General features: G+C 40.4%; 2 protein-coding genes across 2 annotated transcripts; both read left to right on the top strand.

Annotated features, from left to right (window-relative positions):
* Nucleotides 1–5,833: 5,833 nt before the first annotated feature.
* On the top strand, nt 5,834–7,423 carry LOC309392608 (amine oxidase [copper-containing] 3-like; the record flags this gene model as incomplete). Its single annotated transcript, XM_081954038.1, has 1 exon — nt 5,834–7,423. The coding sequence occupies one exon, from the start codon at nt 5,834–5,836 to the stop codon at nt 7,421–7,423; it is 1,590 nt and encodes a 529-aa protein (XP_081810164.1).
* A 1,619-nt stretch (nt 7,424–9,042) lies between these two features.
* On the top strand, nt 9,043–15,326 carry LOC309392609 (amine oxidase [copper-containing] 3-like; the record flags this gene model as incomplete). The annotated part of the gene is made up of 3 exons (XM_081954039.1): nt 9,043–9,320; nt 11,167–11,296; nt 15,042–15,326. The coding sequence occupies 3 exons, from the start codon at nt 9,043–9,045 to the stop codon at nt 15,324–15,326; spliced, it is 693 nt and encodes a 230-aa protein (XP_081810165.1).
* Between the last annotated feature and the right edge of the window lie 805 nt (nt 15,327–16,131).

Below are 16,131 nucleotides of genomic sequence, written 5' to 3' on the forward strand. Positions count from 1 at the left end.
TGTGGTTACTAGCCCAAAAAACTGCTGTCTCTGGTTTAGCATGTTTTGCAAGCACAGTCAACAAAATATCTAAAAAAATAATAATGACTATTAAATCACTCAGCAAACATATTTTAATGAAGAGAATGCCTGAACCACTTTGCTCGCAAACAATCATTATACCATTAATTTTTCTGCATACAGAGGGGATTTTGTCCTCTCCCTTGCTGAATTGTACTTGATATAAAATCTACTTTTCTTGATGTGTTTTATAAAACTCTACCAGTTTTAAGTCATTATGGAAGAGGAACAACTATTACTGCACGAGACTGAGACAGATTTGAAAGTGAAACAAAACAAGGCAGGCCACAAGAATGTTATGGCAAACAATATGCAAAGACAAACCTTAATAATTAAAAGGGATAAACAATCAACAAACCGAAAGAGTGACTTACAAAACTTTCCTATATTGGATTTACAAAAGAGACTTCAAAGATTCTTCTTAGAAGATTTTTTTCTGAGAAGGGGCAAAGAAAAAATGGAAAGAAATCAAGTTCTACGACATTGTTCGAAGGAATTAAAGATTAAAATTCTTAAAAGTAAAGGAAGGGGAAAAATTGGCATATTTATTCAAGGCCAGAGAAGAAGGGTCGTTATATAAGAAAACTCTTAATAGACTTTTGCTGAACAGGACTGAATGACAAGGTTTTAATGCTTTGTTTATAGATAAGAGATGGAACCTGGGAAGAAGAAATCATTTGTATTTTAAGTGAAGATAGTAAGAGTTACTAAAATTGATGATATTTTTGAGGAACAGGAAGTCATTTCTTTATTTTTATTTTCTTTTTCTTTACTAATGTTTCTCTATTTTATATCCTGCTTTCCATTAAAAAAAAAAAACATTTATGCCAGGGGTGTCCAAACTTGGGAACTTTAAGACTTGTGGACTTCAACTCCCAGAATTCCCCAGCCAGCCATGCTGGCTGGGGAATTCTGGGAGTTGAAGTCCACAAGTCTTAAAGTTCCCAAGTTTGGACACCCCTGATTTATGCACTCTTGTTTAATTTTTTTATTTTTTTGCCTACAGCCTACATTGTTTTTTTAATCTTTTCAATTCTAATGTTTAATAAAATTAATGTTAAAAAAATAAGAATCAGTTTTGTTTCCAGCTGAAAAGAAGACTTAGGGTGCTGCCACTGAGAAGCCATGACCCTTGAGACAACCTTGCTTAATAGAAGGAATCTGGAGCATGGTCTCTCTTCTAGATCTGGTGGGTGGGCACAAACAATAGCAGAAATGTCATCTCACAAGTAGCCTGGCCCTGGCCCTACAACATGAAGGGCTTTGTAGGTAATCATCACCATTTTGGATTGTACCCAAAAGGTTAGCAGGATCCCAATCCGAACAGAAGGTGCTGGGATATGAGGCACCATGAACAAGGCCTCTTGGCCTGGCATGGGTGTAATTGGTACACAAGAGGAAACTTGTGGAAAAACCTGTCTGCCCACGGGTGTCACACGTTCAATGAGCAGGAGCTGAAAGTTCCCCAAATTGTCCACCAGGTTTTAACCTAAAGGAGAGAAGGTTGACAGATGATATGAAAGCAGTCCTTCAAAATTTGAGGGACTGTTACAGAAAGGAAGATGCAGATGTATTATTCTGAAGATGGGGTAGGACCTGGGTAGGAAGGAGCATTGGTTAGAGCAGCAATGGCTAACCTTTTTGTCTTTTCGTGCTGAAAGCGTGCGTGCCCACACCCATAACGCAATGCACACATGACAGCCCCCTGCTCACCCTTCCCCCATGCATGTGCACATGACCTCCCCATGCCCGGGGCCTAACAGACCTTCCTGCAGCCTCCTGGGACAAAAAACGGGTGGGTGCACTGCACACATACCCATGCTCCCCCGCCTCTTGCGCATGTGTGTGCCCCCCTAGCCCCCCCAGTCATGTGTGTCTCCAGTCCCTCCGGGGGCGTGAGTGTGGAACTGCCAGGGTGGCAGTGGAAGATTGGACCATGTGATGGACTTGAGCGTGATGGTGGCCTAACGGTGAAGCTAATCGCCTCCCATTGGGAAGGTTGAGAGTTCAATGCTAGGCACATGCGGGGCAGAGACCCCCAAATCAGTTGGCTAGAGGGAAGTGCACATGCATGTGCAGTGGAGATGAGCTGAGGCGATAACTCATGTGGCCGCAGAGAGGGCTCTGCATGCCACATGCCATAGATTCACCATCCCGGGGTTAGAGGCTTTGCAGCCTGTCTCCTGGAATCATATTGTGCCAGTGTTTCAAACCAAGGTTGTTTAGGCAGTTGGACTATAAGATTTCAAAAGCAATATATTCAGCAATACCATCCAGTCTCAGTCATTAAATTAATAAATAGAAAAGTCAAATGTTGGCATGGAATTTGAAAGAGGATAAAAAGCAATGTGCTCTGAATTTTAGACTGTATGATCATGCTAGAGGTTTAACATGGATTTCACAATAGATTATCTCTTCTTATAGTTCTGTACTTTTTGTACAGATATATGTGCACTGACACACACAGAAATAAACAACCTCTAAGAGATCATGCAGTTCTCAGTAACCTACTGGATGTTTGGAATAAGTACAATAAAATAATAAATCTGGGGTTTTTTCCTCTCTTGCTATGTTATTCAATGGTTATTTTTTTTATAAAGGTGAAAGATCCAATAAATTTATTCAGAAAAGAGATAATAATTTATTCAGATGGCAAGATATTATTAATAACAGGGCAGAAATAAGATTTCTTGAGTCTCAATGCTATTCTACAGTTGATTAGTTTCAATATCTTCAATAAGCTATTTGGCAGCAATAGAATTGCTGAAATAAGGGGCAATATTGAGATGTTTGACTGAATTTGACAGTCTTAAAGCATGTCCTACAGACAATGGTTAAACATAATTTATAAATATTAGTGAACTAGGACTAAGAATCCAAACAAAATAAAGACTGTGGAGTTGAATGGGTGCCGAGCAGGAGTATAGTTATAGTTTCAAACTGTGGGAATTTTAGTGGAAGAAGAATATTAAATCTACTTTGAACATTATCCTCAGAGAATTGATATAATATATTTTATCATAGGTATACCATTGCAATATTTAATAATAATAATAATAATAATAATAATAATAATAATAATAATAATAATAATAATAATAATAATAATAATAATAATAATAATAATAATAATAATAATAATAATAATAATAATAATAATAATAATAATACCCATTGTTATCGTGGCACTTGGTACCATGCCCAAGAATTTTATAAAACACATCAAGAAATTGCAGATTCCCACAATAACACCAGTGGAACTGCAAAAGACTACACCACGTGGAACATTTTACATCTTAAGAAGGTACTTGGTTGATATCTAGGACGCTGGCAGCAACCCGTATCAACAATTAGCACCAGGCAATGATATTTGTGATGCATTTTTGAACGTTCAGTTGACTGAGTTTCATGTTTAATGTATATAATAATAATAATAATAATAATAATAACAACAACAACAACAACAACAACAACAACAGCAGCAGCAGCAGCAGCAGCAGCAACAACAACTGACTCTACAAAAAAACCACCCTCCTTGGAACAGTTTATATTCTCCGACGTTACCTTAACAGTTCTTAGGTCCAAAGGCTGTGAATCTCATCAAAGATTAACATCATCATCATCATCATCATCATCATCATCATCATCATCATCATCATCATCATCATCATCATCATCATCATCAACATAAATGTAGTGAGTAGATTGAAACTTTCCTTTTCCATATGGTGTCAATACTGCATAGCCTAACAATATTGGAAAATTATTTGCTATAGGACGCAACAAATTTTGAAAGCTGCAAATCCTTCACAACCTAAGCTATTTCCTTAAATTTTTAATGAATCTCTTCAAAATACATTGAATGTGCATTGTATATGTTAGTGGCAGCAGAGAGTTTATCGGCATTCTGGGACTTATGATCTTTCACTTAATGATAATTCAAACTAACAAATATCTCCCCCCAAAAGCCAGTGATGATCTAAATTCAAGCTTATGACCATTGCCCCACCCCCATGCCAGGGGAGGGTTTCAGTTGGCATGACTGCCAGTTCGCTCGTGTGCGTGCTTTATGTGAGCTGCATGCGCATGCACAGTTCAATGGAAATTGTTCTGCCTATGCACAGAACTCAAAAAAGGATGGTGGTGGTGGCGATGACCAGGCAACCGGTTTGGGGGCATGACTACCTGGTTCTGTGACCCAGGCAGGCATGCCACTTACCAGTTCGGCCAAACTGGGCTGAACCAGTAGGAACCGGTAGCCCCATGCTAATGTGATTGCAGTTTGGACACTTGGCAATCAGCTCATATTTACATCTGATTGCAGTATCTTGCAGTCACATGATTGGAATTCGCAACTGGGAAAACTGCCATTTGTTAATTCGGATTCACACAACTGTGTTACTCAATTTATGACTGTGGTGTTGCAACCTATGACCACAGTAAAAATGGTTGTAAAATCAGGTCCAATCACATGATGACTCAACTTATGACCACAATGACTTACTCCAGAAATGCTGATCCTAGCTGTGATTGTAAATCAAGGACTACCTGTATATGCTGTCAGACCTGAAAGCCTTACGTGGGAAATGACCTTTAATCCCTTCTTTGTAAAAATAACTTAAATGAATTGTGGGAGTATGCCATGCCATCTAAAATAAGTTTTTTAAAAAAGTAAACCTGAATTTAATTCAAAATTGGAATCATTTTTGGATTGCAGTCTCATACATGGAATTGCCACACTCAACATTTCATTTTTAGAGCTCATATTTTCACTCATGGTATAATTTGTACTATTAGTAGAATGCATTATTTATGACTGTAGTTAGAGAATGTCATACGGTTTAGGTTTAATGGTAAATTAAGGACTCAATTAATCCTGTGTTGATATAGACTTTATATGGATCCTGTGTTGACATAAATACATATTATATGGATTTCTTTTTTATTTAGGTTTTTTCCTTTTTTAAAAATCATCAACCATCATTTGTGCATTGTTTTCTCACTACATAACCAAAACAGTATTTTTTCCAATTGGTTTTGTAGTTGCCTGTATTCTACCATTAGAAATAATTTCAAAGATTAAATACCAACAAAACAACAGTCTTAAAAGTCAAGTTCATTAAAACAATGGTAAGAGGCAAGTGTGAGTCTCATTCTTTAAATACTTAAAGGGAGGGACGTAAATGTAGCTATTGTATAAAGAATATAGCATCTACCTAACCATACTTCATTTGGGAGAAATAAATTATGTTGAATGCTGACAGCTTAAAAAAAAGATTAAAGGCTGGCACAAGAGCGCTCAGAAGTGCTCTGGATTGCATTTCCTCAAAATAGAAGTTTGTTGTTTCAATACAATTTGCATAAAGGTCTCCTCCCTTTTAAACAACATATAATTTCCTGATACTAGCAGCAGATTACTGAGTGCATTGTAAGAGATTGCACACCAACTTTTTTTAAAAAAAGGTAAAATCTCATTTGAATTGAGCTCAACATCTAGTCGTTTTAGAAGCTTCCTGCCATTGTCTTCTTCTGACCTCCTGGTTTTAACTAATGAAAAAAGGAGTATCTTGGCTAAATGGTAAGTTTATTGAGGATGTGAGCATATCATTGCTAATTTTGCACAATTCCTGGAATGTTTTGTAATTGCATTTGAATTTATACTTTGGAAACTTACATGCTCAACAGCTCTTTTTAATATGTGTGTCCAGGACTAAAATTATTTAGGGTTTAACAGGCTCTTTTTTTCTATGTTTCTGCCTGTAGGTTTGGAAAAATGAATTGGAAAGTGATTTCTTCCATCATAGCAATATGCATCACCATCATTGTCATCTTAGTTTTGGTTTTCCAAAATAGAGGAGGAAAACCTATGGGTTGTCAGAGTTCTTCCCAAGGGCAAGGGGAAGCAGGTCAGGCTGCTGCCAGCCAGGTATTTCGAGATTTAACTCCAGAAGAGATGATGCAAGTAAAAAAGTATTTACAATCCAACTTGGGAGTGCGAATGGTAGAAGTGTCAAAAGCCAAGCCATCGGACAACTGCATCTATTCCATCACCTTGCAGCTGCCTCCCAAAGCAGCAGTGCTACAATTCCTAGATTATCAAGGGGTCAAGCCTGCACGGGAAGCTCTGGTAGTGGTTCATTTTGGAAATCAGCCAGTCCCGAATGTCACTGAATTTGTAGTAGGTCCTCTTCCAAAGCCAAAGTATCATCAAGATATTACATTGCAGAAATATGGAAAGATGTTGCCTTATTCCCAAAGGTTTCCTTTGATGGCTGATGTGGTTGAAATATATAAAATGTTGATGCTGAAGGAATATTTCAAGGCTCCAAATTTCATGAGAAAAGTCCTTAATTTTCCAAAAATTTTCATGATCACTTTTGCATTGCCACCAGGTCTAAAATCAGGAGAGCGCAAAGTCTGGCTAAACCTCTTACAGTATACTCCTGGCAGCTATTTGCATCCAGTTGGATTGGAAGTCCAAGTGAACTTTAGCAGCCTGGATTATTCTCAGTGGAAAGTGGTAAAAACATTTTATAATGGACAATATTTTGAGGGCATGAAAGATATGGAAAAGCAATTCAATATGGGAAAGGTTAAAGTAAACAAGGTTAAAATAGCTCCTCTTGATGGGGGATACTCATCCCTGAAGCAGAGGGTGCCACCCCAAGGACCGAGCCCTTTGCATTATGAACCTCGTGGACCACGCTATAGAATTCAGGATAACCATGTTACCTTCATGTCTTGGAGTTTGGCTTTTGGAATTGACATCCACAGAGGACCACGTATCTTTGACGTAAGATTTAGAGGGGAGAGAATAGTCTATGAGTTAAGTTTACAAGATGCAAGTATTATCTATGGCTCCAATAGTCCTACAATGATGTCTGTCAGATCCATGGACATGGTCTTTGGATTTGGGTCTAGAATGTACACACTCACACAGGGGGTGGATTGCCCCTACCTAGCTACTTACCTGGATCTGCACACTTTTCATGATACTTCATCCCCTAAGACCCATAAAAAGGCCATGTGCATCTTTGAACAGAATTCTGAGTTGCCTCTGAGACGTCATTTTGAAAGCATCCAGTCTCCATTTTATGGAGGGTTATCTGATTCATCACTGGTTGTCAGATTCATATCTGCGCTTGGTAACTATAACTATATCTGGAACTTTGCTTTTCATCAAAATGGAGCTGTTGGCGTCCATCTTCTTGCCACTGGATACATTCAAACTGCTTTTTTCTTTGATGATGCCTTAGACTTCGGCAACAGAGTTCAAGAGTGGGTATCAGGAACAATTCACACTCACAATGTCAATTTCAAAGTGGATATGGACATTGGTGGTGAGTTGCAGCTTCATTTGTGATATTTTAAAAACACCAGTGATTTCTAAGCCCTTATTGTACAGTGGTTCTTTGGAAATGTTTGCATTCCTTCTTGGGTGGATGTAGTATTGATCATGTGAAAAAAAAGGTCTCATGCTTTAGTTTGAATTGACAACATTATCTGTATCTAATCAACTTTTTAAGATTTGAAAAGTTAGTGAGACAGAGTGTTCCACATGTTTTTCTACCTCTCTAGGGATTAAGTTTTAATTTCTTAACATTATTTCTTTGAATGAAAAGTATCTGTCTGGAGGTCAATTTAAGTATTAAACATTGTGTAGAATCCAGAGCAGTTGCTTCTACTGTCCCTAAGAGGTGAAAAAGAATGTTCTGACTGACATTTATTAGAAACTGAGCCTGTTTTAGGACCTTACTCCAAAGAGATATTATCCTCTCACTTCTTGGATGGTTTACTTGAAGAACTATCTGGGAACAACATTTGCTTTTCATTTCATATGCAGCTGTGCCACAGAAAGCTGCCTCTTATGGAGCCTGTTAATACATCCCAAGGTAGCATTTGGCTTTTTAATATTTGCATCATAATGTTGGCTCAGGGCTAACCTATTGCCAAGGATATCCAGATTCCTTTGGCATGTACTAGTGCCAAACCATTTCTCTCTATTCTACCCTTGTATCATACAATTGTCCTACCTAGTAGAACTTTAAATTTCATTAAATTTCATCCTATTCCCTTCTCCCTACTGCTTGAAACAGTCTAGAGCTCTTTGAATTTCCTTTCATCTAGTTACCGGTTAGGTAGTAAAAACAGGACTAGTAGTATTTCTTGAAGAAAAAGTGAAGTGAAAATGCATTCTTGCCTTCTGAATTATCTTCAGTTCTCTTTTCTTAATATTCTTTCATTTGGATTCTCCTCTAGAATCACGCACACTTTGAGGCCAAAGTAACTCTATTCAATTACCTCTTATTTCTATCTCCAAAGTAAATTTGTTTTCATTGAAAATGCCAGAAAGTAAAGAAGTGGGATACTATGTGAAATAGTTTAGAATGAATGAGGGTGGATGAGGCTCCCCTGAGTTTGAATACAATAATGCTAATCCATTGTGCCATTGTACATGTTCAATATTTTCCCCCTGAAATACTGTCAAAACTGGAGAAGACTAACCATAGACAAACATGGCTCTCCTCTTACAATGTCTGAAATACAATGGTAATTAAATAATGACAAACCATTGTCTTCAACTTTATTAAACTTTTATCTTTATGTTATTTTGACAACCTGCTATTTAATGTCAGTGCTGCTTTTAATTACAATCTACAATTTCCCACAATGACTTTAAATGTGTTTATATTCATGCTGGAAATCAAACTGATATATATATCAGAGGTTAATATAACTGCCTAATATGTAAAAGGCCAAGTTTGAATCCCAGTAAGGATATGGCTAGCTGTTGAGAGCTAAATAGCTTGAAATAGATCTATACCAGTCTCCCTTCATTTATTTATCAGCAAAAATGCTATATATATATCATAGCTCAATTTCTGTGTCACTCTGCAGACAAATGCAGCAGGAGCAATCTGATCTATATTGCTAAGCAAAAACTAATGAATGCATTTATTTTCCTTCTAAGGTGTGGGCAATATGCTGGTTGGCAATGACATGGCCTTTGAGACACTGCAGGCCCCTTGGAGCCCAGAACATACAATCTATCGAATGAAGAAGGTGAGGAAAGTTTTCAATACCGAGAACCAAGCCGCATTCCGCCTCCGTGATGCCATGCCCAACTACGTTTATTTCGCTGCCAATAATAGCAACAATAAGTGGGGCCATGAAAAAGGCTACCGGATTCAGATAGTCAGCTTTTCTGGAGACCATCTATCAGAATCTGATCCATTGGAGCCAGGCTTCAGTTGGGGCAGGTATGTCATCAATTTCTACCAGTCAAAATTTCTCAGGCTGATGACTATTCTCTTGTAATAGTATAAAGTGTCTTCTGGGTTCTTCTGGGTTCTCCTGAAGCTCTTAGTAGTGCTAAGAATGTTTGGGTTATGACTTATTCTTCTCCAAGAAGTTAGCAATAGCACTAGCACTTATATACCGCTTTATAGTGCTTTACAGCCCTCTCTAAGCGTTTTTTTCTTTTACAGAGTTAGCATATTGCCCCCAACAATCTGGGTCGTCATTTTACCCACCTTGGAAGGATGGAAGGCTGAGTCAACCTTGAGCCTGGTGGGATTTGAACTGCCAAATTGCAGTCAGCCAATAGTCAACAGAAGTGGCCTGCAGTACAGCACTCTAACCACTGTGCCACTGAGGCTTTCCTTCTAAGATGTGTAAGATATAGAGAAATACAGATTGACCTCAGTTAACAAGGGTGATTGAGGTCAGAATTCCCATCGCCAAGCAATGAGATTGTAAAGTGTGATGTCATGGCATCGCATTGTTTAGCAATGGCAATCCTAGCAGTCCCTATAGCCACTGTAAAGCAAAGAGTAGGCTATTAAGCAAGGGCCTCCTGGCAATTTCCTGCTGGCTGCCAGCAACCAAAGCAAGTGTGGAAGCCAGCAGGAAGTCTCAAGTCCAAGATGGTCAGTAAGAAGTTGCAAGCTTCAAGTGACATACAAGCTGGCTGGTAGGTAGGTAAGTGGCTGCTTCCAGGTGTAGAAAGGTGCACAAATGTGTGCAGGTGACTGGTGCAGTGTGAGCGTAATGGAGCTGGGAAGGCTGCTGCCCAGTGGGGGAGACCTACCACAGTGACTCATGATCTTCCCTATCAGCTTCCCAATTGACTCTACTTGGAGGAAGCTGGCAAAGTAGGTTGCAAATTGTGATCATTTGACTGCAGGATGCGGCAACTGTTGTAAATGTGGGCTGGTAACTAAGAGTCCAGATTACAATCAGATGACTGTGAGGGTCCAGAGAGTCACAAACCAGTAGTTAAGTACTACAGGTAGCCTGTTTTCCTGAAAATAAACCCTCTCCAGATAATAAGCCGAAACGAGCTTTTGAGTGCATGCACTAAAATAAGCCCTCCCCAAAAAATAAGCCCTCCCTGAAAATATTGCAACATAGCAACAGCCATGAGGTGACCACGCTAGCTGCCTCATACAGCTCGAAAATAATAAAACCTCCCCGAAAATAAGGCAAAGTGCTTATTTCGGGGATCAAAAGAAAATAAGACCCTGTCTTATTTTCGGGGAAACATGGTACTTATGACCACAACTGAGTCCAAAATTTCTGTTGTTAAATGAGACATTTGGTTGCTAGGCAAGACTGTTGCTAAATGAATTTTGCCCCATTTTACAACCTTTCTTGCCACAGTTGTTAAGTAAATCATTTGCTCATTAAGCAAATTTGTCCCCCATTGACTATGCTTGTCAGAAGCCGGCTGGGCAGGTTACGAATGAGGATCCCATGACTCTGGGACACTGCAACTATCATGAGTATGTGCCAGTTGCCAAGTGTTTGAATTTTGATCTTGGAGGATGCTACAATGGTCGTTAAGTATGAAAGCCACCCATGTCACTTTTTTTCAGTGGTGGTGTAACTACAAAAAAAAAGTCACGAAACAAATGGATGTAAGTCAAGGCTCATCTGTGCTGTATTCCTTCAGTTTGAGGCTTCACATTTCTCTTAGAAGACTTTTATCCTCTCTTTCTATGCTCATTTCCATGGCCACATATGAAAGAGTAACCCATGTACTTCTAAAAGAGAAGAAATGGCAAGTCCAATTTCCCACAATGCCACTGTTGCTTTGCTTTTCAGGTACAAGTTAGCTGTCACAAAGCGGAAGGAGGAGGAGCCAACCAGTAACAGTGTCTACAGCCAAATGGATCCGTGGAATCCTCCTGTTGACTTTTCTAACTTCATAAACAATGAGACCATTGTCAATGAGGTGAGTCACCCCAAAAAGGCACCAGTCTTATTTGCATTGCCCCCCGGCCTCCTTTTCACCACCAGAGGCCTTCAGGGAAGTCTTCTTTTGTGGCCGGAGAGGCCAGCAAGGCTTTCCTGTTGGCCTCTGCAGCCGATAATAGAGCTATGGATTTATCCGGAGCTCTGTTATCAGCTCCAAGGCCTTCTGGAAAGCCTTGCTGGCCTCTCGGGCCACAGAAGAAATGGGGCAACAAGGCAGGTGTTGGGGTGTGTGAGGCCTGGCTGCAACTGTCTGAAGTAGGGAAGCTCCACCCCCAATCCTCACCCTAGCTTAATTTTTACCCATGCACCCTGGAGTGGGTGGGGGTCTTGATTAGGGCTTATTTTGGGGGGATGGATAGGGCTTATATTGAGCACATGCAAAAAATCAAACCAGGACTTACTTTCGGGGTAGGTTGTACTTTTGGGAAACATGGTAGCAAGGAAAACTGTTTTCCCACTCTTCAGTTTTATTGGTTTTTCACTGTCAAGAGGGCAGAGCAATAAAAACCCCAATATATCTGGACGAGCAGAGGTCAGGTTGGAAAAAGAACCAAAAATCACTTAGGAGTTGGGCAAATGCTATCAATGGTTGTAATGCCATGTGGGAAAGACCTTGGCAGATGAGGCAAAGAGGTGCTGCTTAGGGAATGAAAGTGTCCCTTGGTCCTACCTCACAACTAGATTTTGCAACTGAAGCTTCTCTATTCCCCTCCCCTAACAGCATCGCTTACAAGTAGGGCAGGCTTACCCACCTTCTTCCTCCAATGCAAACAAGAGAAGTTCCATCCTGAGCCTCTTACCCTGCCCACTAGCCATCTGTGGACTATGCTATCTCGTTTTCGACCATTCCCTAGGCAGCATCTCTTTGACTTTTCTCTCAAGGCCTTCCCACGTACCATTACAATAGGTCTTTTTATTTAATGAAGCATTTATATGAGCCATCATGGGGCATGATGACTCAGCAATGAAAGCTGCTGAGCTTGTCAGCTGGGAAGCTGACAGTCCTCGTTTGAGACCAAAGTGCTGTGCAATGGAGTGAGCGCCTGTTCCTTGCCCCAGCTCCTGCGCACCTGGCAGTTTGAAAGCATGCAAATGCGAGTAGATTAATAGGTACCACTTCAATGGGAAGGTGACAGCATTCCATGCACCTATGGCATATAACCATGCTGGTCACATGACAATGCTGGTTCCCTCAGCCAAGAAACAGGGATGAGCACAATGTGCTCTAGAGTTGGACATGGCTGGAAAAGGAAAACTTTACCTTTTACCTTTTATGACCTACCCTTCAAACATTTTCAAAGCTGTTTACAATAAAATGCAAACAAATAAAACAATGAGTTTAGAAAAATTGCCAGTAGCATGCTGGCCTTTGAAGAGATCATATATAAGCCATAAACACTTAAAAATAATTTAGTCTGGTTTAGTTTAGAAAAAGAGATGGCTCATAAGTTTTAAAATTGCCTTTTAAGTTATGTAGTTATATTTACCCCTTGCTTATAAAGACACCCTGTAATTAATTCTTTTTATGCTGGAGAATAATTATGCTGGATAATAATAATATGTCTGCTATTCCCCCAACAAATATAGTCATTATAAGTGAGATGGGAAGGCATGCAATCATGACAAACAAACAGCCCTTAAGAGCACAGATGAATTTTTGAACTTTAATTTGGAAAAAAAAAATGTTTTGCTGCTGTTTTAAAAGGCAATTAATTAGAAAAGTTAGAATATCTATGAAGAGAGGTTGGACAAATAAATGCATTATGAGAAAACATATTTTAAGACAGTTTCTTGATATTCTAAACACAAATGCAAAGAGGGTATTTTCAGCGACAAATCAGTGCCAAAGAGTACTGAAGGCTGACTAGGTGGCTCAGTGGCTAAGGCACTGAGCTTGCCAATCAGAAAAGTCGGCACTTTGGCAGTTCAAATCCCTAGTGTAGGTCTCCTGCGTGAGCAGAGGGATAGACTAAGGTCCCTTCCAACTCTGTTACTTTTCTCACCATCAATTTGTAAAAATTTGTAAAAATAATCCATTTTTTCTCTACCCCATCCCATTCTCAGAAATAATCCTGACAGGAAGAGAGTAATGGATTTTTGGGAAATTTGCTCAGAGAAAAATGGACCGTTTCTGATTTTCCAGCATTGACGCTAGCTTTCCTGCCTCTATGTACTTGAAACCATATTAAGATTATTATGAGCTTATTTCTTTTAAAGTTAGCCTGAGCTGGATTCATATTTGTCATTCAGCAAAATTGCTTTTTAGTATTATTCCTTCCGGGGATGAAAAAAAGGAAGACTCTCCTCAGATTTGCAATTATCACTACATCTTACCCCTGAAAAGAAAATTGTGCTATCACATTATTCCATTTGATCAGATCTTACTGATGCATCTTTCAGCGAACACTGCATTTTATTGAGTCAGTTCTTCCTTCCTTTGTTGGCTCAGCATTTATTTTATTTTTATTTTATTTATTTAGTTTTCCAAACATGTACAGGCTAGCACAGCGATGGCGAACCTTTTTTGGCTCGTGTGCCACAAGTGGGGGGAGCACAGGGGGGTCGTTTGCGGGCGTGCCACAACCATAATGCAATGTGCAACCCCCCAATGCGCATGCGCGTACAACATGCTCCCCCCATTTTTATATGCTTTTTTCGCCCTCCCCAGACTCCAGAGGCTTTATAGGAGCCTGGGGAGGGTGAAAAGAGCCTCCCCTGCCCTCCGCAGGCCCTCCGGAGGCTTCAGGGACTGTCCGAAGTGACTTCCAGTTTGCTCGGAGGGTCGTTTTAAGCGCTCCGAAGGCGTCAGGGAAGCCCCCGGACAGTCCCTGAAGCCTTCAGAATGCTTAAAACCACCCTCCGAGCAAACCGGAAGTGACTTGAGCACAAATAAATGGGGACAGTAGGACAGGGACGAAAGCCACACTGGTGCACTTATGCACGCCTCTAGTGACCTCTTAGGAATGGGGTGAGGACGTCCACGGTAGACAGTTTAAGGTTGAAACTGTGAGGGTTAGAGGATGTAAGAATGGAGTCGGGTAGAGCATTCCAGGTGTTGAAAATCAGGATGCCTCTTATACATTGAATGCATCATTTTTGGCCTACTGAAACCCCGCCCCCTTTGCAAAAATGGATGTGCAAAGAGTTCGGGAGGCTTGCAAAGTGCTCCTGAGGGCTGCGGAGGGCCATTTTTGCTCGTTTCCCCACCCAGCCCCCCAGGAGCACTCTACAAGCCTCCCAAAGCCTCTGCATGCTCTCCCCCCCTTTTTTTTTGCAAAAAAGACCCATTTTTGTGAAAAACGGGCTGTTTTTTTGCTCATTTTTGCCCCCCCCAAGGCCTGCAGGAGCACTTTAAGAGCCTCCCAAAGTTCTGCATGTCCCCCCCTTTTTTCCCAAAAAGTGAGGCGTGCAGAGGGTTTGGGAGGCCTGCAGAGTGCAAAACCTTTTTTTTTTTAAAAAAAATTACCTCTTCAAAATCATGGTGCGACTTATACTCTGATGCATCTGTAGTCCCCAAAATACGGTAGTTTGGAGCGGTTTCCATTGAGTTTGTATCTATTGTTTGCCTGAGTATTATTGAGGTTGAAGCTGAAGTAGTCATTGACAGGTAGGACGTTGTAGCAGACAATTTTATGTACTATTCTTAGGTCAGACTGTAGGCGACATAGTTCCAGGTTGTCCATTTAACATGACTTTTTTAAAAAAATATTTCTCTTTCACAGGATCTGGTTGCCTGGATCAATACTGGCTTTCTACACATTCCACATGCTGAGGATGTGCCCAACACTGCAACCATTGGGAATGTGATTGGTTTCTTCTTGAAACCGTACAATTATTTTGATGATGACCCTTCCATGTATTCTCCAGATAGTGTTTACTTCAACAAACTGCAAGATCCCTCTTCCTGTGAGACCAATCAACTTGCATGCCTGGCAAAAATCGCTTCATGTTTGCCCGTTTTCCCCTCTTTCACTTATGAGGGTTTTGAAAACCTAACAACTTTCTAATATCTTCTAGTTTTTGACAGATGGATTGGATGCAGGAAAGGTGGATTGGAAATCACTGTGACCAGTGATGTGCGGTGAGGTTTATGGCTGGTGAGGCACTGACCCAGTGGTGGGTTTCAATTTTTTTTAGACTTGTGGACTTCAACTCCCAGAATTCCATAGCCAGGCATGCTCAGTTCCGATTTAAAGTGACAGCATTTGTTTTTCTCCTTTGTGAAAGAAGATTCCTTCTTTCTTTTTCTTCTCCCTTCTCCTTCTTCCTCCCTCTCTCCCTCCCTCCCCCCTCTCTCAAACACACACACACACACACACACACACAAGTTGGATTGGTCTACACACACTTTCCCCCAGCCCCGGAAGGATCCAGCCCAGCTTCACTGATTACAGGTTTGAAAAGGCAACATGGCTCTGTTTGTAATCAAACTACACTTTGAAGTTTGAATTCCTCCCCCTCCCTCCAACCCACACGTACCTTTTCCTGCTGTTTCAGAGAGGATTTCAACTCTGCTCTTGCCTCGGGTCCTCTGAAGAAGCCCCGCCCAAACGAGCACCCTCTACTAAGAGGCAGGAGAACTGTGTGCCTCAGGAATTTTTAGGCTTTTAACCCTTGCTTAACTCTGCTCGAGTGATCATAAACACCTAAAGTCAGACTAGATGAGGCATGCAGTTCTCCTGCCTCATAGTAGAGGGCGCTTTTTAGAGGCTTTTTTAAACAGTTAAGCAGAGTCATCCACGGTGAGGTAGCAACTAGCTCAGCCTGACCTCAGCTCTCGCCTTTTTCCTTTTACATTTTTTTTCTTTTTAT

Source organism: Natrix helvetica (assembly GCF_964273705.1).
Source record: "Natrix helvetica genome assembly, chromosome: 5".
NCBI classification, from domain to species: Eukaryota; Metazoa; Chordata; class Lepidosauria; order Squamata; family Natricidae; genus Natrix; species Natrix helvetica.